The sequence below is a fragment of the Perca fluviatilis genome, chromosome 1 (genome assembly GCF_010015445.1).
Source record: "Perca fluviatilis chromosome 1, GENO_Pfluv_1.0, whole genome shotgun sequence".
NCBI lineage: Eukaryota > Metazoa > Chordata > Actinopteri > Perciformes > Percidae > Perca > Perca fluviatilis.
Genome location: NC_053112.1, coordinates 38877172 through 38902388, shown reverse-complemented (window position 1 = coordinate 38902388; position 25217 = coordinate 38877172). Strand labels below are relative to the sequence as shown.

General features: G+C 44.2%; 1 protein-coding gene across 1 annotated transcript in view; it reads right to left on the bottom strand.

Annotated features, from left to right (window-relative positions):
* maml3 (mastermind-like transcriptional coactivator 3) overlaps positions 1-25217 on the bottom strand; it is a 128556-nt gene that overhangs the window by 35105 nt on the left and 68234 nt on the right. Inside the window, exon 3 of the mRNA XM_039797653.1 lies at positions 23884-24816. Coding sequence (XP_039653587.1) covers positions 23884-24816 — 933 coding nt within the window. The remainder of the gene's footprint in view (positions 1-23883; positions 24817-25217) is intronic.

Here is a 25217-nt window from a genome sequence, read left to right as displayed (position 1 = left end):
ACACACACACACACACACACACACACACACACACACACACACACACACACACACACACACACACACACAAAAACACACACACACACACACACACACACACACACACACACACACACCTCCCCCAGCCGTTGAGGAGACGAGGATCTGAAGCTTTGTGAAATACCAAACATACCAGAGAAGCCACATGAGAGAGAAAAAGGCAGCTTTTAGGAGCCTCTAAAGACACACACACACACACACACACACACACACACACACACACACACACAACACACACACACACACACACACACTCTTGCACATGTGCTCACTGAGAAACAGGGCTTACAGTTGCTACAGGAATGAGGCTTTTCACACACAAACACATGCACGCTAAGCTAACATGATGTAAAAGCAGATAGACAAACACATACTCACACAGACATACATGTACACACTCTCTCTTACACACACACACACACACACACACACACACACACACACACACACACACACACACACACACACACACACACACACACACACACACACACACACACACACACACACACACACACACACACACTTCCTCCCTAATCAGCTCAGTGGTGTAGCATTTGGATAAGAAGTACTCCTAAGACTCCCTGACAATGGTGAGACGAGAGAGCTTACATTGTATTAAACCAGAGAAACCGTACACAAGCATCCTTCAAGCTAAGCACCGCTGCTCACCTGAAAAATACGACGCAGAAAAAAAGGAAAACCCAACAGGGGTACAGGCCAACAGAACACGAGTGTGGTTTTCCATTAAGTCGAGCCAAAAAAGGTTTGTCACCACGTGATCTGCAGAAACCCAAGGACATGCAACAAAGATCCTAAAAAAGGAAAGCAGAAAGCAAACCAGGGCTGAGCAATAGTAGTCATAGTCGTTTCATTATTTACTTGATTTCTTTCTGTCGTATAAAATATCCAAGTCATGAAAATCAAATGTTGTTACGATGTGTGCAAACAGGTAGACACCAAGTGTGATTTACTAGATGACAGCTAGCTAAAATAGCTGTCTAGGATATTAGGCTACGTTCACACCGCAAGTCTTAATGCTTAATTCAGATGTTGTGCTCAGATCCTATTTTTTTATTTGGCTGTTCCAACTTTTAAAACGTGGCCTATATCAGATTCCAGTGTGAACTGTTTGCGGTTTTGAAATGACCCAACTGTGCAAAAGAACAATAACATCACACGCAGCACGCTGTTGCACTACAGTTAGGGAGGTTAATATGGAGGAAGTCAGCCTTTTCGCTTTTATTTCAAAATGGTTGTGTAACGGCAGCCGTGACATTAATGAGCAGGTGCTGAGGAGGAGAAGAATGAAGAGAAAGAGAGCCAAATTGGCTATTTTGGCCTTTTGCACGGTTATGGCTGCAAATTCACTCCAGAGGTCTGTGTGGATGCAGAGACGAAGCCAGGAGTGGTGGGACTCCGTTGGGAATAGCTTCACAGAGCCGTTAGTTTAAAAAATTAAGGCGCCTTTTTTTTTTTTTTGATCAAATCCGCCTTGGTTGATCACACTGCGGCTGTATTGAGAAAAATAAATAAATAAAAAATATCAGACCTGGACCACATATGGAAGTGGTCTAAATCTGATTTGAAGAAATCAGATCTGGGTAAGATTTGAGTGTTCCCACTACTTCTGAAGAAGTCTGACCTGGTCACTTGACCCCAAAAAAATAAATCTGATTTGGACCACTTTTGCCTGAAGTCTGAACGTAGCCTTAGTCTCCAGACTACATACTGTACTTATTCTAAAGTATGCACTACATACCAATCGTCATCATTTGTTAGCCTACTTATTAATAACTGTACAAAACAATCTACATACTGTATGATTTTATATTAGCAGGAAAGTATACCATACATGTGATGCCTGATGTCAAACTGCAACTTGGAATGTCCCTGAACATTTAACTTCACAATAAGACAGCTGAATGTCTTTCTTGAGATTTAACCCTTGTGCATCACTGGGTACATTTTTGGCTTTTTAATTTTCATTAATTTTCATCATTTTGGCTGGCATTAATGCATAATGGCATACATTTCAGCAAGGACGTAAGTTTATTTTTTCTTAATTTTGAAAGTTCAGCCTCAGCTCCTATAATAACCCGTGTAGCCAAAATACAGAAACTCATACAAAAATGTCCCCATTGAAACCCATTAAATAGAATTTAAATCACAATGTTTGATCCCACGGCCGTTACAGCACAACATTATGTATTCTATTACCGGTATATCAGGCTTCAAATCAAGAGCCATGGCTTTACAATTGTAGTTTAACTGACATTTAAAGGGTTAAAATTCTGCAAATGAGTGAATATTTGGTAGTTATAATCAGGACTGAAGTTGATTGAAATATTTCACTGAGTGAAAGCAGAAAATAATAGAAATATGTCATTTTATGGCAGTTTTTTTGGCGCAGACATTTTTGTCCTCCAAGGACATCAGAGCAACGTAAAGGGATGCACAAGGGTTAACACCACCACCAAAACCTAAATTTCCCAACTGTGAGCAGCTCCTCTATTTCCTTTTTTGCATTGCATTTGGGAACAAAATCTCAGCTTATTCACAACCTACTTAGATTATATTAGTATGTAGTATGGATTTGGCATGTCCCCAAATGTTATATGCATACATAGCGTTTATATGACCGTTGTAGCTCAAAATGGCTGGCTATGCATTGTTGTACTGCCCGCCATCATATCTAGATAAACTAAGAAAGCTAACTCTGGTCTGCACTCTTTTATGTATGTATTGATAACTGTTTGCTAATTCTGCTGCGTTTGGTCTGTCCCTACCACATAGGCATGTAACTAGCTAGACCGGCTGTCCGGAGATGTCAGGCTGAAGTGTAGTGAAAAGAAAAAGTGGGAGCAAATGCAGGTTTTCCGTTTCTGCCCATCTGTCCCTAAACGGAATCCTGAACGGATTATTAAGTTGATATGGAATAGCCAGGGATCTTCTGCTTGGAAGGATAGGCAAATTAGCCATGAAGGATTTCTTTGTTGAGTTGCTGTGTGTGTTTGACAACGCTGCAGGTAAAGGTGTGAATATAGCCCGAAAAAAGGACAGCGGATGCACACACAGATTCTGTTTAATACTACATTGGGGGTCTGCATGCATGGACATGGTTACACGTTTTCTTTTCTACTTTAGTTTTATCAAATCACATAGAGTTCCACGTCATCAAGTGTCTGCTCACCTGATATTTCACCTGAAATACAAAGTCAACAGGATAAGAGGGGGACTGGGAAAGACAGAGAGAGAGAGAGAGAGAGAGAGCGAGAGAGAGACGGAGTGAGAGGAAAGATGAAGCAGGCAGGTCACCTCGTCATCAGCTAAACCAGACATCGTTCTCTCTCCCTCACACACCCACCCACCCCAGGTTACTCTTATCTTACACTGACGAGGGGAGTGACAGCATTACCATTGCTTTGAGGGCACATTGCCCATTACAGCTCCTTAGTTTCCTGAATCGCTATTCATTTACAATGGGGGCGCCCTGAGGTCTAATCCCGCGGCGAGGAGGAAATGGGACGCCATACAGGAGGGAATGACAGAGATCGGTCATGTCATCAACAAAAGAGGCTGACGCTGCGTTGACGGCGAGCGAAGCAAATACAACGTCTGAAGAGATGCACACCCCAACCTCACGACCACAGGTATGAGCTTGGTGAAAGAGTCACACTCGCACACATAGTCTTTATCCCCATTTCCATCCCCCACCTTGATTTATGAGCTCAACCTGGGAGATTGCTTTCCACAAAAGAGGGAGAAACATATACCAGCCTGCCTTTTGAAACACAACCACACACACACACACACACACACACACACACACACACACACACACACACACACACACACACACACACACACACACACACACACACACACACACACACACACACACACACACACACACACACACACACACACACACAATGTCATAAAACCATGCCTGCCGTCCATGTCAAGGTGAAATGGAGTAGGAAAACAAATAGATGTGCTAGTGGCAAACCACTGGTCCGGTGAGCAGCGACTCTGGAATAACTGTCGGACCCACACACACACTTAAATGATTGATTTTTTTCCATCTACTTGCAGCAATCAGCGTGACAATAAAGATGTAGAGGTGTGCAAGTCTGCAGATTGCACCTGACCTAAAGATGTCAAATGGTCCGAATAAGATTACTATTCCGTTTGAATGCCTTTGCCGTATCAAAGACTTTTTACCTATAGTATATAAGGGGCAAGACATGTGGCCAACAACAGTTCCCAAATTTCTTGAAAAAGTTCAGGCATTCTGGGGGGTGGGGGGGGGGAACAAGGTAATTTAAATCACAGTGGCAGGCAGGTATGTCACCTAAGCTGCTCCTTTTAAACCTCCCCACATGAAACACGAACGCTCCTGGTGTGTTGATTAATGGCCACAGTGGAATGGCTCATCCTCAGGGGTTGGGGTAGGAGACATGGGTGAGGTCCTTTAGTTTTTCAATATACTCTGGTTACTGGTCCATACGCACTACAAGAGATGGGAAAACTAAATGACGTTAAATCACACTCGGGGTCTACTTTCACTGTGTGTGTGTCTCTGTGTATGTGTTCTCCGTGTGATACTTGGGCCAGCAGCTGCTACTGCAACATTTCTATTTCAGGTCTTTCAGGATGACATTGGGATGCATGCATGGAAGCGTGTGTGTGTGTCTAGGTGTGTGTGTGTGTATATTTCTGCGATGTGACGGTGTCCAAAATGGAGCCAAAAGAGACCCAAATGCCCTTGTGTGTGACGCAAAATAGCAGCCAGCCAAGAGCCAAGGTGTCAAACGCTTACTGAAGACTGATGGTAGCTCATTTGTGTTTTCTGTGTATGGGCGTGTGATAGGTGCGTGTTTGTGTGTGTGTTGTCTCTCTCGCTCAAAACAGAAACACATAACCTCTAATGCCCAGAAATAGTCTTCCGAATGATACTGTCAGCATGAGCTGTATTCTATTATCGTCCGGGCCAGCAAGCTCAGCTACTTCTGTGCCGAACCGGGCTCTAGAACAGCAGACAGTGCCGCTGTGGATTAGCCTACATAACCGTACAGTACATGTATTAAAAGTATTAATGCAGGTATTTAGCATTTCTAAATTTAGAGCTACCCCTGACCAGAAGGGGGAGCACATGCTATGCTTCCTTTAGAATTCTGAAACTGTGCACAGCGCGATAATAATTGTTGTTTTACTACCTGAATAGGCGTCAAACAGTAAAAGGACTTTCAGAGTTAATTATCATCACCTCAACAGAATAAAAGCAGCACAATAGAACACTATGGAAACTGCCATATTAAGCAGTAAGAAAGCAAAAGTGTATTTTTCTTAGGAAAATGTGGTCCCATTTTTTAGCTGAACTGAACACTTTACTGATCCAGAATAACAGGAGGTTATATAACAGCTGTGATAAAAGGTTCAATACTGTCAGTAAATCAGCCAACAGTTTAGATCACGCTCCTGCTCATGTTCGGCTGGGGGAACATTCTAGGGTGGGGGAAAAAAAAAATCGAATGCATCTGTGTGTTTTGCGACGATTTCTTAAAATCGATTCTTCTTACCCTAGAATAGATATTGCTTTTTATTTTTTTTTAACCAATGATTCACCTAAATATTCTTTGTTTACACAGTGCCGCCGATGGCGACAACATCATATCGGTTTCCAGCAAAACCGACAGATGGCAGAAAATGCAGAAAATCCATGTTATGTACTTCTTTACAAATGAAATTAATGTCACACTTGACGTGATGCGTATTCTTCTAAGAAAACAATTTGTTTTTTTTAGAAATGTCTCATGGTATACTGTCTCTAGAAGTGCATTATTCAACTTTTGTTTTTGTTAAAGGAAAAGAAAATCACAATACTACAATGCTATGGAATCGCAATTCTCTGAGTTGAAAGAAGTGAATCGGGACAAAAGCATATCGTCCCAGCCCTATAACATTCTGTGTGCCGCAGCTGCTGTCCCGGGACCACCAGGGATGTGGGAGCCATCGGGGGGGTACACGCCGTCATCCAAATGCTGACAGGCAGGATTCCCACTGCTAACAATGACAGAATACACTCTCCACTGCTGAAGGGGCTTGCTGTTCTGCACACTGATATTATTTTAGGAAGCTTGGCAAAGTCAATTCTGCTGTTGTTGGTCTACTGTGACTTTTCTGGGCACCACTCTGGTATTTTCTGGGTCTCTTGGTCGTCTCTTGGTCGTCTCTGTGCCGCTATGAGGCTATGATGCTGTCCCCAACTTATGATTTCTATTTGCTGTCTTATGTGTCAATTTCACAAAAAGACTTCTTTTTTTTTACTTTCACTATGTGCATGCTATCTACTTTTAATATATTATCATTCTACGTCTCAATCCCTTGTATTATTTTACATTACGACTGATAGCTAGATTTGTTCTCAATTGTACTCACTAATACAGACTAAAAGAAGCATGTGAGATGACTTGGCACTACTTAATGATATGACATGCTTCGTGCTGTGCGTCAAAAGGAAATTAACTGTGCTGAACTGTCAATTAACAAATCTGATCTTCAAGTAAAGGTGTTAATAGTCCACTGTCGTGTTCCCACATGAAGGTGTATGCCCTCAAGGCAGAAGAAACCTGTCCTTGTAAATACAGAGGCAGAGCCACAAACACACACAAACATGTACAGGAACTGTTTACTGTACACACACACACACACACACACACACACACACACACACAGAAAGCCACGAGAGAGAATACACACGCACATACAGCACATACACACTCCCACACGCACACATACACACCCAGGTCTGCTGTTGATGGTGCAGGTAAAGCTGTGCTTTCCCAAGCATTTTGAACGTTGTGTGAGACTAGCAAACATCCCTGTGTGTAGGGTAAGCAGATTTTCTGCCTTCTTGCGCAAAAACTACAATAAGGGAGGGTGGGATGGAGGGGGGAGGGAAGGAAAGAAGGAGAGAGAGAGAGAGAGGAGAAAAGAGATGGCAAAAAGAGAAGGGGAGGGATATGGAGAATGAATGTGTGTTTTAGTGCTTACCTCCAACAAAATGACGGCAAACGAGGAAAGGGAAGAATATATATATATATATATATATATATATATTTATATTCATATATATATATATTCTTATATATATATATTCTTATATATATATATATATTTATATTCATATATATATATATTCATATATATATATATTCTTATATATATATATATATATATATATATATATATATATTCATATATATATATATTCTTATATATATATATTCTTATATATATATATATTTATATAGAAGGTGAGATCTCTTTCCTCAACCTGTCTTGTGGATTGCAGCAGCACAGAGCACATGCTTTATACCACTCACAGGTAGAGCTAAATCATGATGTATACCTGCATCAGGTCAAAGCTGTTTACACATCTCAACACACCTCCATCGGCTGAATTCAAGCACAAACTGTTGAAAGAAAGAAATGTAGCGTAAGTGAAGAGGGAAACACTTCTGCTAGGACCGCGCCGTGTGGTGACGCCAGAGGAAAGTTGTACGAGGCCGTTTGGATTTCAGTTCAGTCTCCGAGCTTGAGAATGTCTGAAATATTTCTCCATAGAAGTTGGAGGAATTCAAAAGTTGATTAAGGTCATCTTGAAAAGGGAGATATTTCAGGAGACTGGCATGTCTGGATTTCTAAATTATGACTTACAAACACATGGAGGCCTTTATAAAATGACTGGGACGTATTATTTTATATAGCTAAATTAAAAATTGCCATCCACCCATCCTACACTGCAGTACAAAGTTACAAAAGGTACATACAGCCAGACACACCATGAAGTCACACAAAACAAGCACAGTGAAATATGCCGAGCACAAGACAAAAATAGCATTTTTTAACACACACACACACACACACACACACACACACACACACACACACACACACACACACACACACACACACACACACACACACACACACACACACACACACACACACACACACACACACACAGCAATTGGATTTTGCTGGTGCAAAGAGCAGCAAAGAGTGACATGAAGCATGTGAGGCTGACGCTTAGTGCTGCCAAATTGAAGCTCTGTGTCTAAAGTGAATTATCTTTGGCTGGCTGTGGCAGCCTCACTTCTGTGTGAGTGTGTGTGTGTGTGTGTGTGTGTGTGTTGTTTATCACCCCCTAAAGTTAAAATGTGTGGGTGTGTATGAATGTGTCCCAGAATTAGTGTGACAGCGCATCTTTCCTGGTAAGGGTGTGTGTGTTTATTTGTGCAATTGGATGGGATGTTGGGAAGCTTGAGAAATAATGATATAAGCCTGAGAACCAACAGACGGGAGAGGAGCTAAAACAAACACACACACACACACACTCAACACGCATGCGCACAGACCTCCGGTATGGAGTAATTTGTCTGAGTATTACTGTTAGAGGGGTCTAAGAATGTACTGTACAATTAAATAGTGACACAGTTGCTTAACACAATATCAACAAACACGCGGAACTCAAAAAGCCCCAGAAAGACTTCATTCATTGCAGATTGCATTGTGTTTTATTTTAATGGTGGTATTTGGTCTTCACCCCACATTTACCCCACCATTAGTCAGTTCTTTTTACTATCGCCACCATTAACTATTGTCCATATTTAATGCTGGTCTCTAGACTTTATCCTTGCACTATTGGACTTATTTGCACTACCACCATGACACACCCTCTCATAGAGCACCTTACCATGCAGACTGAACCACAGGGTCAGTCCCTGCACTGCAAGCGTCTCATGCTTATACATCCCTCAGTACATTCATGTGGATTTTGTGGAGTATGTGTATGTTGTGCGTGTGATGTCTTTAAGCTACTGGGACCTTGGATCAATAAAGTATCTATCTATCTAATACAAATCAATTGTTGTTTTTGCATACAATGGCAGCTGTAAATAAATGGTGCTCCCTTGGAGTGTGTGTGTGTTTGTGTCCAGGTATGCCTTTGCGTCAAACAGTGGTCGTCAACATCACACTGTTTGCCAATGACAGCCCTTCAACCTTCCATCTTTTTTGCTCTCTTTCTTTGTGCCTTATTATGGCGAATGAGACAATAGGATCCCTGAGAGGTGTCCTGTGCCATGCCTGATAGCACTGCCTCCCTCCAATGTAGCTGTCACGCCAGCTGATAGATGGACTCAGTATACACACACACACACACACACACACACACACACACAAACCCATAGACAGGTACAGTACACACACTGACAGAGGCTGTGTTTCTTGACAATGACGAGAATAAAAACACAGTATAGTGCATGCTAAAGTATTAGCCGAGCCATACATGCCAACATAGCCCTGATGAGGAGTTATTATTAGGTACAGAATTATCACTTACTGGTTATAATAATCAATAAAACAGCAAAATGAAGATATCATTTTAAAAGTTAAACTTGTTCTGCTGCCTGTTTTCTGTCATGTTATCCTTGGTTCAAGCCAAAAAAACACATTGCTGTCTGCAGCTCTGTTAGCATGAGTTCCATGTGGTACTGGCTGCTAGCTAGGTAGTTTTAGTCCAAATTAAACCTTTAGCTATATCAATATGTTAAGCTTTTTACCTTCATATCTAAAATTCAGGACCTCCTAAGCAGTCAAAGCTTAACAACAACTGGTCTTGTTAGCCTGTGACACTCTTAACGCTAACATTAGCTTTCAATAGTTATTTAGAAGACGTCAGATAACAGTTTGTTGTTACCATCTTAATTAGACAACCACTTTAGTGTCATACTGTAGCTGATTTTAGAAACTAAGGACTGAGCAAAGCTAATCAGCTAAGCACACCACTAATCAGCCATAGTTTGGGCAAAGTTAAAGGCGCTGCACACCTGCACAGGTGTTTTCAATTATTCCAGCTGATTTCCCCTCCGCTCAAGTTGCTATTCTGTGAATTATGCAAAGTCTCCAAACGACATGTACGAATAACAATGATAAATGTGAAGGTTGTCCTGCTTTGAAATGTGCACCGACGCAAACATGGTTTGAGGGAAATGTAAACCAAGCACAGTCTGTATGCACCCACACAGTCCTGAGGAGAGCTCTAAAAAGGTGCAATATGTGAAAACACCTGTGTAGGTGTACCGTGGGTGTGTTATTAACCTTTAACGGTATGATATGAATTTGCATTGATAAACAGAATACATGCAAGGTTTTAAGTCTAAATATAGCTAATGTTTGGGCTGATATCAATTTAAAAAATGAAGGGTAAATTATATAGTCTTGTCTGATAGGAATATCAGCTGCCTGATACTTTCACAAATGTATAAATCTGTAAGACAGATCATGCAAGTGAAAATTAGGCATAGGAATGCTTGTGCATATTCTAAGTATCTTAGAAAAAACGTCTTATCTTCGTATCTACAAACTAATAATTGTGTATGGCCGTTATACTGCGTTTAACCTAAACTACAATAACTGCAGTTCTGTTTATTGCTATTGTAGTTATGTTATTTCCCCTCGGGGATACTTTAAGTCCATCTTATATGAACTATTCAGATAAGAAGACTGAGGTCAAGCAGGGAACAGGTGAGTCTGATCTCAATGAACTGTCTATAGGTGGCGCTCTTGTCTGGAGAGAGTAGTAAAAAGATTTTTTTTTTAACCAACTAAGCATGATTTTTATCATCAGAAGCATCTGAAATGATTGTGCATCTCGTAGCAAACACTCCGACATATAAAAATGAATTACATGAGCATAGCTGTATCCTGTAAACCCAAATAATTAATCAAACTATACAAACAGTGCGCGTGTGTGTGTGCTTTTGTGTGTGTGTGCTTTTGTGTGTGCGCGCTTTCGTGTGTTTATGTCTGTGTGAATGAGAGGGAACCATAGTGCCAGTGGGAGAGAGGAGAGGGAGGCAGGGAGTGTGGGAATAAAGACGGGGGAGGAGGAAAAAGATGGAGAGAGGGAGCTTTGCGCAACCATCAATCACCTTCTTCGGGTTCAAGTTTATTTGGATTTTTTTATTTATTTTTTTAAAAATACACAGCACACAGAGAGGGAGAGGAGGAGGGTGGAGAGCGAGATGAATACGGAGGGAGAAAACAACATAGGGGGAGAGAGAAAGAGAAAGAGGGGTAAGGAGGTAGAGAGTAATGCAAGGGAGAAAGAGGGGAAAGGAGGTAGAGAGTAATGCACGGAAGGGGGGAAACTACCTGGGAGTGAGGGGATAAAGAGAGAGGCATTGAGGGATGAGAGGGCAGAGAAGTCAGGGAATGAAGAAGTGGGAGAAGATATGTGCATGCAGGGCAGAAACGGGGAGAAATAAGGGTTACAATATGCCTCTGCATTTACAAGTGTTCACAAATGTACAGAAACGCAATGCAATGCAAGAAATGCACAGACATTTGTAGACGAATCAGCACCAGAAACAGATACTCTGCGAAAACCACGAAACAAATCTCTACAAAAAGAGAGAAAGAAGAGACATAAGTACACATATCGAGGGTGGGTTTTCTCTCTCTCTCTCTCTGTGTGTGTGTGTGTGTGTGTGTGTGTGTGTGTGTGTGTGTGTGTGTGTGTGTGTGTGTGTGTGTGTGTGTGTGTGTGTGTGTGTGCGCCTCTGGACCCACAGCCTGCCTCAGAGCTCTAATGAGAGACCAGCGCTCCGTCCGTCTACTTCTCCTCAATCACTGCTCCGTCCCTCCTGCTCTCTGCCTACGCTGCTGTCGCTCTTCATAACTCTGTGGATAATCGTATGTAGGTTACTCTCACTTTCTGCCTCCATGTCGCTCTTTTTCCCCCTCTTTTGTGTGAGCATCATGTGATCTTTTTCATGTTGTGATCAGTTTCCATCTCTCTCTACCATGTACGTACGTTCTGGCCTAAATCAGCACACAGTCCATGAGCCGGTCTTCCCCATGTTCTTATACAGTGCTCTTTCTTTTTCCCAGTGCAGCCCACTTCTCCATGCTGTATTGCCCTACTAACATATGACGCACAACTCCTCCTTGCCTTTCAGCTCATTCATTCCTTCTGTTTTACCATCTCTCTCTCTCGCTCTCTCTCATTTTCTCTCTTTCCCTGTCACTATTTCTGCATTAACTGCACTTTTTACTCCGGCCCCTGTGTGCTATTAGTATCATGATGTTACATTATAGCATTTTCAGCACTGTATTAACTGCTTGTTTTAGCGGCTGTACAGAGCAGTGGAACAGTGGAAAAACATCTATACTACAGCCGCTACACATAGGTGAATACGATGTATCAGTCGAGGAGACTTCAATTTTGTAAGATAACATTTTTAAATTGTGTCATTGTACACAGAGTAACACAAGATACATCTCAGTGAATATTTCCTGCTGAGTTTAGCTTAGGTGAACTTGGTTGAACACGTGAATGTTTGAGGCTGCAAAGTCCAAAATAGGGGAAGCTATAGCTTATTGTGTTGCCCCATTCACTTTTTTCGACATGAGTCGATGTAATAAAGACTGTGGGCTAGATTTATCAAGCCGTTTGCGCCTGTTTCTAGGCGCTAATTGGTCGCAAAGACGGACGTAACCGATGCAGGCTATTTACAAACAGGGCGCACTTGGGTAGAATCGCAGATTGTCTGCCACATGAGCAAGAAGAGACAAGTTGCGCTTTCAATATGCGTTCGTGGGAGGGTCGTGGGGAAAGTGGGAGTTCCACTCAAAAAGGTGGGAGGATAAGCGCAAAGTGCACCTAATTCTATATTCCGTGGTATTTGCAAAGACTGTCAGTAAGAGCGCGCCTCTATTCTGCGGGGGAAATTCTCCGCCTCTTTAAATCAGGTGTAAACCACCCACAATCGAGTTTCCTCGTAGACCTTTATATGCCGCTGGTGAAATGGCAACATTAATTTGAGCAAGACGAAGACATAGGCGAGGCTGAAAATATTTTTAACACAAGAATCACACTTTGTCAGTGAACACAACATCATTTAGCGTTACAGATCAAGCAGCCATGCAATATTAGAGTTACTGGAAGAAATCAAAGATGAAATTGCATCTCCCACTCAGCGTTCACATCCCATTCCAGCAGTTGTTAAACTCCTCGCTACATTACAAATATTGGCATCAGGATCATTTCAAACAGTCATAGCATCAGCAGTGGGAATATCGCAGTCTGCACTCAGCCATATCATAGCACCAGTACCGCTTTGCTACAGCGCAATTTACGGTATAGTGGGCGGAGAAAGACGCTGATTGCCTGATGGGTGTCAGGGTTGATAAATACTACGCAAAATGTGGAAGCATAGCGTGCGCTATTACCGAACTCGCATAAACAGACGCAGCGCAAACTGCGCTAGTGTTAGTAAATCAGGCCCTGTGTCTCTTGAATAAAAATGTGAACTTATTTTCCAGTTAGCGATTGAGCTAACAAGCTTTCTAACTGACACATATACCCCTTTTCTACCTAAATTAGCATGTATATCCAGGGGTATTAAACGCGAGAAAACCCGCTAAAAATAGGCGATTGACTCCTTTCCCAGTGAAAATGTTACGGCGGTTACTTTTTTAAAAATATATGTGTTAGTTATTCAGTTTCTCTCACGTGATCAGGAGATGTCACACTCAACGTTACTCAACATGTTTTCAGGTCAATGTTCACAAGAAGAGAGATGAAGGGGAAGGCACGGATTGTTCTAAAGGGAAGAACTGTGCACACTTTAAGACAGTTCCTCAAGGAAAGCATTTGCGAGAACATGCCGGTACACTCACTGTAACCTTAAGGGCCCTATCTTGCACTCAGCGCAATTGCCTTTGTACACCGACGCATGTGTCATTCCCATTTTGCACCCGACGCACAGCGGACTTTTCCCTCCACAGACACCGTCGGTAAATTAGGGAATGCATTTGCGCTCCCGGGGGCGGTTCAGCGAAAATAGGAGGCGTGTTCCTGCGCAAACGTTCCCTGGTGTTATTTTGTAGTTTCAGAAAACAATTCCGCCACTGACCAGGAAAAACCTGGTCTAAAGTCAGTGGCGCGTTATTCAGATTCTATTTTAAGAGCGCATGCTTGGCCATAATGTAGCATGTGCACAACGCGCATGCGCTTTGCTTCTCTCATCTACACGGACGCAGCAGTTCCCATTTTTGCAAACCATACATAATTACAAGGAAAAATATTACTGAAAATGCACTTCAGGTGTTTGGATAGGTCAAGAGGCATTTTACAGTACAGTCCTCAAAAAGTCACAGCATTCTTTGTGGCTTGTTGTGTTTTACACATTTCCATGAATCATGGATGTGTTGATGACATAAATGAGGAAATATTAGAGGACTTAAGGAGACGTGATGTTGAACTACGGCGGGATTGGACACTCCGCCGGGATCTGGTACGGGAGTGTCAAAGCGCGATGCGCTCCTGGAGCGGGTGGACGGAGATGGAGTGGGGGGAGGAGGAAGGGGCACAACAGGAGCAGGTGGTGCGTTTGGAGGCCCACGCTCCATGGCTGCAGCAATCCTCTCCAGATTTGAGGAGATGTGCCCGAGAGGCCGCAGCAACATCGCCACCCGGTCAAGACAGGCATTTATGACTTTGCCACATCCCGGACAGCTCCCGCTGGCGTGCGCCAGGCAAATCCGCCGTCATAATAGCAATCCGCCATGGAACAAGTGCGCCTGCTCTTAAAGGGAATGTGAGATGACGCTCTGATTGCTTTATTGCACGTTACGCCCAAACCACACCTAGCTACTTCAGACCAACCCATTTTAGATTTGCGTCGGGCGCAAGAGTCATTTATCCCGCCGGTATAATAGCAACAGCGCCCGAGATCCGGACACAAAGCTACTTGCGTTTCACGTTTGATACTTTCGTTTCAGATTGTTAAAATAGGCCCCTAAGACTGTGGTTAATGTTAACGCCAAGCAGAAGGCAGCACGAGTTACGTCCGGTAGCAAATATGACTTGCAAGCTTCTCAAAACACAAAGTTAACCAGTCTTCAAGCAGCCCAAAGGTCTACCACTGACTGACCGTGTTGAATGGTAGACTAGGGTGTATACTGTGGGGAGAAGAACGGGTCTGTGGGAAAGCCTTGAGGAGTTTGGCTGTCCATCCTGTAATCTGGAACTGCTTTTTGATGGCAAATTTACCATTTCGCCTGTCTGAACACAGAAAATTTGATTTGTTTTGAAGTATACAGACAATTTCTCACACACACACACACACACACACACACACACACACACACACACACACACACACACACACACACACACACACACACACACACACACACACACACACACACACACACACACACACACACACACACGTTTTTCTCTCAGTTGTCCTGTCTTCCTTTTGCTACTCTCTTTTCTCAGTATCAGGTACAAGAATGTTGGATTAGGCTCCTTTAGGAGCGGATTAGCTGTGTCGGAGCCGTTTGAGGTAAATTGCTCCAAGGAGTCTATCTACCCACTCCACCTCCACCACCAACACCTCCTTTCTCCTCTGAAAGACAGAGTCAAAATTCTCAACCTAATCCTTAAAGAGCTTTACCACACCTCCCCCTGTATTGCCCCCCTCTGTCTGTGCCTTCTCTGTTTCAGTTTTTCCTCCTCCATTCTCTCCCTCCTTCTTTCAGCCCACACAGACGAGGAATGAGGAGTGGAAGAGTGATAGACGTGTTGGATGGAATAGTGGGGTGGGGGGCGAGATGGTAGGATATAAAGGTGCAGAGACTCGACAGACACATGTAGGTTAATGTGTGTGTGTTAATGTGAGTGATGTTAATGAGAATCTGACTGGATGGATGGAGGGGTGCATTTTGGGGACAAGGGCGGGGTCACATCTGTGTCGTCCCTCGCGTTGGTCTTTGTTTGTGTGTGTGTGTGTGTGTGTGTGTGTATGTGTGTATGTGTGAGACACTTGGCATGGTGGCCATATCTACAGCCCTCAACACAAACAAGGTGATTAGCAAGTTGGGGCAAACACATTATTACTCAGAATTAATGGACTGACCTCATACACTTTCTAATAGCCAACAGTCTTTCTCTCCATGTCCAAAAAATATTGCATTCTGTTTATTCTAGGCATATATCCAATTTGTACAACATTGATAGTGCGCTGTTAATGCAATCTGCAGCTGAGCCTTATGCCATATTTATCACTAAACTGTACACAAGTACAACCTGCTTATAGGCTGGAACATTTAGACAGAGACAGGCTGTCGGGTGTAAACACACACACGCACACGCGCACACACACACACACACACACACACACACACACACACACACACACACACACACACACACACACACACACACACACACACACACACACACACACACACACACACACAACCCCTGCCTACCCTAGTCTTGGAGCTGCCATTGATTTGGGCTGCAAGGTGCTGTGGGCAATGGTTGCTATGGCAACCGGCAGCCGAGCAAGGCAGCCAAAGTTTGAGCTGGCATGAGGAGAGACTGTGTGTCTGCGTGCATGTCTCAGTGTGTGTGTGTGTGTGTGTGGATTGTTTGTGAGCGTGTATATATGAGGTAGAGCAACCAAGCATGCATTTATGTTTCTGTGTGTGTGTGTGTGTGTGTGTGTGTGTGTGTGTGTGTGTGTGTGTGTGTGTGTGTGTGTGTGTGTGTGTGGGTGCTGGCGGGGTGACAGCAGTCTGTTTAGTATGCATCCTTCTGACTGCATCTCTTTTCCTCCCTCCCTTTGGCCCACAGACACAGCATAAAAATGATATACCCCCATACACATGCGTGCAAACACACACACACACACACACGGGTTATGGTTGCTCTTCTACATATGCACGTACTTAAAGTCACACACACATACACTCAGACACCATGTGCCTGCAGACGCATTGTGTCATGACTGGTTTCTTATACAGTGAGGCCTGCAGGTAAATATTGCAGATGAGGTTAACATTAGAGAGGGCTCAGTTACACACAACACAAAAAACACACACACACACACACACACAACCATACAGTGACATTGCTCTGGAAAAGCAGCCTGGTGGAGGTGAGTATTGATATTTCCTCTCCAACCCTGTATTTACACCCCCAGGGCTTGTTGAATGGGTGGGGATGGTCTGTCTCAGTGTGTTTTCTCTGCCACTGTCGAAGCGAACCAAACAGCATTGGGTGTGTGTGTGTGTGTGTGTGTGTGTGTGTGTGTGTGTGTGTGTGTGTGTGTGTGTGTGCGCGTGTTGTGGGGTGGGGAGTCGGGGGACTTTGGGAATTGTTTTCCCTCTCGCTGCTGCCAATGCTTCTCTCACACACAAGACACTGATATGTAAACACACACAAACACAACACACACACACACCTCTTATGTCAATACATTTGCATAACACACTCACTATCATGCATTCCTACTGTGTAAGTAAGTACAGTGTGTTATATAATGTACTGTACACAAGCAATGTTAGTTAGTGCGCACACACACACACACACACACACACACACACACACACACACACACACACACACACACACACACACACACACACACACACACACACACACACTATTGATCAGGAGTGTGGAAGTGGAGCTCGGCACTAATAGCTCCCTCTAAGCACAGGAGAGGCAGAATGTTTAAGGACGCAAGGAGGTGCTAAAGGGAGAGAGGATGAGGATGAAAGGAAAGGAGAGAAGAGGAAAGGAGATTAAAGGACAAGGAAATCAAAAGAAAGGAAAGGAAATGTGAGGAGAGGAAAGGAGGAGAGGAGACGAGAGAAGAAGCAGAGAACAGATATGAACAAATGGACAGCAGAGGCACAGAGAGAGCGGTTTGTCTTGTGTTTGTCTTAACAGGAAGCATCTCAGGAGGCACAGAGAGAGAGAGAGAGAGAGAGAGAGAGAGAGAGCAGATACACAACAGAACACAGCAGTCTCCACCCTGCCCCCTCCACCTTCACGCTCCACCCCAACACCCCTTCATAACCTGCCTCCCCTCCCCATCTTCAGAGCCTCTCGACAGGATCTGAGAGCAGCTCAGCTCAAGCCCTGACACGTGGGCCTGAGAGAGAAAGAGAAAGATGGAGAAGTGAGAGAGTGAGCAGTAGTTACTTGTGTGTGTGCGACTCAGAGAGAGAGAGAGAGAGAGAGTGTGTGTGTGTGGGGAGGGGTGACAGAGTGAGCAGGAGATGAAATGTGTGTACGTGAGGCAGGGGGGGAGTGAAGGCGGGAAGGTAATATCTCCTGCTCATGGGGATAGATGGAGGAAAGCGAGAGAGAGAGAGAGAGAGAGAGAGAGAGAGAGAGAGAGAGAGAGAAATGACTTGGTCAGGGGCTGTGCTGTCCCCAGCTCTTCTCTCCTTCTCCTCCTCTTTCACTCTCCTTGTTGCCCCTTCCCTCCATCCTTTACCGTGTGGTTGGCAATAGAGCAAGAACGATATTGGATTTTTAAGGGCCGATACAGATATTGACATTTGACGTTTACTTTTTTTTTAATTCATATAACTGATAGTACATCAGCTATTGTTCATTTTTGATAAACATATAAAAACACATAAAACCCTTTATTTATAAATTATAAGTTTTCACAAGACAAAATAAAATGATTAAAACTGAAAATTAAATAAAAAGTATGAAAGCAAAATTGGCTGGCATTTCAGTTTTTCAAGGACGAAAAAAAAAAACTAAATAGAAGCAATACATAATTGATTTTACAAAGGCCCCTTGCTTGACTGCAAGGCACAGCTTACTGCAATTCAACACTGAAATTTGAATTGGGACCAATTATTACAGCTTGGTCTTCTTCTACATCCAAACGATAATTTGAATTTCATATAGGAACAGACAAATCTATCATATACTGACACTCAGCTATGTGACTGTCATGTCATGCGTTAAAGATTTTTTAACATACAAGTATATGAACTCCACTACGTACGACACTGATACAATACTACAATACCAACTGTAATAAGCTAAAGTCAGCCGATAATAACAGCCAGCCAATGTATTGTTCAGGTTCTTGTTCAACACGTATGAGACACCCTATGGAAAACTGGCTGCGTGCGTGCGTGCGTGTGTGTGCGTGTGTGTGCGTGTGTGTGTGTGTGTGTGTGTGTGTGTGTGTGTGTGTGTGTGTGTGTGTGTTAAGTCTGCCACCCATGAGACCTTGTGGAGGTCAGGGTTCTCAGTAGAAGAGGATGGAGAAAGGGATGAAAAAGAAGAGAGGGATGATGAAAGAGGCTTTACCTCTGAAAAGACGATTGGTGGAGAAAGTAGAAAGCAGGAGGGGCTTTGTCAGAGAGCGTGCATGCCTGTGGGTGTTTTTCAAAGCCTGTTTATTTGTTGAATGTGTGTGTGTGTGTGTGTGTGTGTGTGTGTGTGTGTGTGTGTGTGTGTGTGTGTGTGTGTGTGTGTGAGAGAGAGAGAGGGGGCTGGTGTCGTGACTCACAGGGCTATTAGCACCGACGTCGGGCACGAGCACACACGTGCTCACTTCCAAACACACACGTACTCATGCGCACACACACAGTCAAACGTCCCGCTCCAATTTATCAGGATGACACCAGAAGCCCTCCTCTGAGCCCAACACCTGTCAATCCATTCTCAGCCAATCATCACTCAGATAGCCCCAGAGACCCGCCCCCATGCTGCTAGCTTCACACAGCTGCACACAGGCTTGTGCAACAAGCCACATCCACCTCCCAATCATTCTGCCACACACACACACACACACACACACACACACACACACACACACACACACACACACACACACACACACACACACACACACACACACACACACACACACAGTGAGGCGACAGCGTCATCTGTAACACGCAGACAATCACACAAACACATTACACAGACCCGTGCACGATCCTTTGCTCCCCCCACTTGCTGCTTCCACTGAGACATCCACCACCGTGGCGACGGTAACCGCGACAACGGGCATAAATTAGCGTCATAGAGATATGCAAAGCGAGGGAGCAACAATTAAAGCTTGACTAACGAGCTTTTGAGGAGCGAGGCTGAAGTTTCCCCGAGCAGCTGCTAACTGGATTAGCCTACACACACACGCACGCACGCACGCACACACACACACACACACACACACACACACACACACACACACACACACACACACACACACACACACACACACACACACACACACACACACACACACACGCACACAGGCACAAGCAGAGAGGAGCGAAACAGAGAGGATGGATCAGAGAGACAGTGATGTTTAAGCACCACCTGTGAAATGACAAATGCACACACACACAAAGCCAAAGGTTGATGTATGTACACACACTAATGCAGACTAAGAAATATGAATCTAAATCCAGCTAGCATCACTTCACCCAAACACAAACACATACAATTACCAAGGGTGTCTCTGGGGATATCAACATATCAGCACAAATTACTCCACAACAAGAAACACACACAAGATATATCGACTCAATATCATTATCGCAATATATCGAAAGTGTCGCAATAAGTATGCAATGTTTTGTTTATTTTGTGGAGCGCAGCGTCCCGTCCGTTGGCCGTGTGGCTTAGTTGTGTTTGATTTAGAGCTTGAAACGCTGTAATGATCATGTTTCATTGGCCAGTTACGTGCCACGTGCACATGTTAGTGCACGTCAGCGCACGTGTCCACTACGTGACAAACCCTGTGGAGCGTACCACGTGTGGGCATATTTAAACAGAGTCACGGTGTAAGTGAAGAAATAGAGACACAAAACGGAACGAATCGGAGAAGAGAAAGAAAAGTTGTGTCCTGTTCTATTAATTTATATATTTTATACTGTCCAACCAGTAGAACCTGTTCAGTAAACATGGTCCTTATTAATTAATTAATTAATTAATTAATTAATTAATTTATTCATTCATCATGTTGGACCAGTCCAATATGACCGTCAGTTGAAATAAACCTCGTGTCGTATTTGTTACGCATCTATTTTGATGCGTTTTCCCGTAACTTTTGTAATTTTACATGTTTAAAAATATTGAAATTAATATCGCTAATCGCAATAGTCATAATCGATATCGCAAGATCACATTTTGTCAATATAGTGCAACCCTACACACACACACACACACACACACACACACACACACACACACATCCAGCTGAGACTTTGATAGTCCTCAACATTTACATTGGTTTACCTGAATAGTCTAACCGAGGCTGTGTCTAGGAGCTGAGTAACTAAGACATAACTGGGTCTTAAAGAACAGAAACACGTTTGGATAAAACAAAAAAAAACTGTTGTGACAGAGCACATAAACAGTAAGCAGTGATGAAAGTCTTGCTAATACCACCAGGCGATATGCTAGCTTTGCAGCGGGAACACATACATCTAAAAGCACTCATTATAATAAACACTGCTTACTATCATTTATGTGAACGGCATGTCTGTTTAACCTCATTCGGACCAACTGATTAAAGATCTAATGTGGGGGGGGGAAAAGAGCATTTCCTTGTTTATTGCATTTGGCATATGTAGTCATTATTTTCAAGATGTCTCGCCTTGACATACTGAAGAATTTTGCAGCTTTTAGTCCAATACGCCTACAATTTGGGCACAGATTGTTCTCAAATTTTAAAGAGCTGACTGCCAAGACCTCTTCTAAAGCTGACAAACATTGCCAATTGCATTCAGTTTAATATGGCCCACCTTGTAATTAAGTTATTCCAGCGTTCATTAAAAAGTATACTCCAGAGATTTTTGTATTGCACTTCAAGAAAGTTGGGGGGGATTTACGAAAGACAGATTTAAAATATATATTGCCAATATTAATGCAGCATAAGCTGAGATATCCTGACTTCTAGTCCCTAGCATGGGTTGAGCTCCAGAAACACTGGACCCTACACTTCCCATAATGCAATTTGATAGCCTCTTTTTATTAGACTCTCCCTGCCTGGTTGTCTTTCAAACATTACACTCCCCGTTTCTAACGCAGAGTTTTCATTAAAAGATTTGTAGTCTCCAATCCAAGATTACCCTGATGACGTCACTATGACATCATCAGGGTTATTTTCTCAGACTTGACAAAGCCTCACGGAAGACTTTTTATAAAACTATTTTTATAGGCTAAGTAGTAGTCCCCTAAAGAACTGATATTGTTGTGTGAAATCGCTGGATTTCACTTTTTAAATGTTACCACTTGTTGTCCACATCCTGTTAATATTGCTCAAATAAAGCGCATCTGCACCCACTTCCACACTAATAAATGCCATTACAATGGAGCTGGATGCATGTAGAACCGTGAACATTTTGCACAAACACATTCCGCATTGCTCACTTATTTCTCTCTTTCCAGGCCCTTGACACTCTTTGTAATATGCTCCATCCTCACTCTACAATAAATCTCTCTCTTTCTGCCTTTCTCCTTTAGAGCGTTCTTTTTCTTTTCTGCACATCCCTCTCCTCTCTCTTCCCGGTCTCCAATTCTCCTCTGCTCACTCATATAAATCTCCTCCCCCCTCGGCCCCCTCCTTATACCCACCCCCTCCCCAAATCTATGAAACACACACAAACATACATGTGCACAGACTCGCGCTCGCGTCACTTACGCACACAAACACACAGCCCTTCAGGCAGCAGCCACAAAGGCCCCATATTAATAAATCTGCTCCTTTATTGGTGCTGAGTGTCTCTGGCAGAGGGAGAAAGAGAGGGAGGAGAGGGGGAGGAGGGAGGAGGAGCAGGACAGGAGACGCAGAGATCACCCAAAGGGGGGAGGAGGAGGAGGAGGAGGAGGAGGAGGAGGAGGTGGCTGACTGACTGTAGTCATATCATGTACACAAGGGAGGCAGAGTGAGAGAGAGACCGAGAGATAAAGGGAGAAAGAGACAACATTGACAAGTAAATCTTTAACCAGCATGCACACACCCGCACACACACACTTTCTATTGACGATAATACAATGGCCCTGAGATAATGAGAAGAACAATACAAGTGTGATGTTTCCCTTGGGTAGGTTTGTGCGTTAAGGTACAGTCCACCTACACTTCCTGTAGATTATTGGAGACACCTGAAACCTGGCTGAACCACGGGAGTGTTCACAGTGGGCCGCGCTGGTCGCTGGGCTCAGGAAACAAACTGCCCGAGGTGGGCTTTCGGTAATGACGGGAGCTAGCTTGGCTTAGTGGTCCAATCTCAGCCATCAGTCAGCTGTGACAGATTGGGGATATGAGCTAAGGAGCCGTTTAGCTTTGGTGTTTGGCGTGGTGTGCGAGTGCATGCGCTTGTGTGTCTGGGGAAGGGGGTTGCAGAGGCATCAATACACTGTCGACAGGCCATTTTCCTATGCCTATTCCCAGCCCTGGCTTGTTGCTGGGGAAACTACCGCCATTTTACCTTCTCTGGCTGCACCTCTGGAAGGTTTTGTAAAACGGCAAACCATTTTCGTAACCTGTCCCAGTCAAGTGTTTAAATAAGCTTGTATTAGCTTGCTTTTTTAACATTAATTTCTGAATCCTTGCCATTGGGTGTTCTGTGTGAGTCCAAGTTATCTGTATATTTTATAGAAAACCTCCAGTGGACAGCCAGCGTTTCATATAGCGCCTCAAGGACTGACCAGCAAACACTGTAGCGTGTTCTCCTCCCGAGGTCATGGGTTGAGGGGTTCTATAACACCACCACCTTTTAACATGCCACTCATCTCCTCAGTCACTGCCTTCTGTTTTCATTTGAAGAATGCCTCTGTAATCACAGCTCAAGCTACAGACAAACGGCAGTTGAAGGAAACCTTCCTCGGTATTGACTACACTTGAGCTGCACCAACGCAATGCAAACCACTTTGGCCTCGCCACGTTGATTCAAAATACTAACGGAGAGCAACAGTTCCCTTACCTGTCCGTGAGGCTGCATGGCGCTGTAGGGCATGTTCTGGTTCAACACTTTCTGCTTCATCAGCAACATCCTCTTCTGCTCCTCACTCAGGTGGGCCGTCTGTCCTGGGATCGGCCCCTGGGTCTGCCCTGGCCCCGCCCCCTGGCCACCGCCTCCCGCACCGCCCATGTAGGGAGGCATCATGGGGTTCTTGACCTGATTGTTCCCTCCCATGGGAGGAGTCATCCTCTGGCCTAGGTGATCGACCCCGCTGCCGCTGAAGTGACTCAGCGGTTTAGTGTTGTTGTAGGACAACATGGCCGCCGTTTGCTGCTGCTGCTGTTTGGACAGGGCGTTCTGGTTGATGCTGTTTGGCTGCTGCTGGCCCATCATGCCCATGTGGTTGTGAGGGAGGTAGTTGTTCATGGGGGCTTTGGGCCCATTGTTGGGGGCCATCCCAGTCACTAGAGGGCCCTGTGGCGTGTTAAAGGCTTGCGGTGGGTACATCATGGGGCTGTTGGGTTTGTCTTGGTTAAAGGGACCAGAGTTATAGGGACTGGTTGGAGCACCTGCAGGGGACCAGTTGGCTGCTTGTTGCTGCTGCTTTTGCTGCAGCAGTTTAGCCCGCTGCTGAGCCATTGCTTTGAGCTGCTCTGCTGGAGAAAGTTCCGGCGTCACTGGCCCTACAGGCTGACCTCCAGGGGCGACTCCAGCCGCTCCGGGTCCTGTGCCCGCCTGACTGACCCCAGGGCCTGGGTTCATCATGTATCCGTTCCCAGGCCTAGAGACTGCTTGCGTCTGAGCCTGGGTTGGGGTCTGAGGGGAGCGAGCCACACAGTTGTGCAACGGGGAACCCGATGCCATGGCAACGGCTGGAGACTGCTGCAAAGGTTGCTGAGGAGGCGTTCCATTGGCAGTGGTGGCAAACTGCGGGCCTGACGAAGATGGTCGGACCTGTGGAGTCCAAACACAAAAAAAATCCCATGAGACTCGTGTCCTAATAACTCCTAAATAAGTAGTTGAACCCAACGCCCGGGGGCGATTAGCTTAGAATAGAGACTGGACACAGCTCGCCTGGCTCTCTCCAAAGTTGAAAATCATGCCCTTCAACACCTCTAAAGCTTTTTTGTTAACACATCCAGTCTCTAGTTTGTTAAATCTGTATACAAACAGCAAAGTAAAAATAGCAATTTGTGGTTTTAGTGGAAGTTATTTCTCCGAGTCTTGTTGTCAGTAGGTTTGGTACCATCTTGCCTGTGCAGATATACTAAAGCCTGTGCTCACCGGCCATATATGGTAACCAGCTTGATGGATGGATAAACTGTCAAGAAACGGTCACAAGACACAACCCTCCC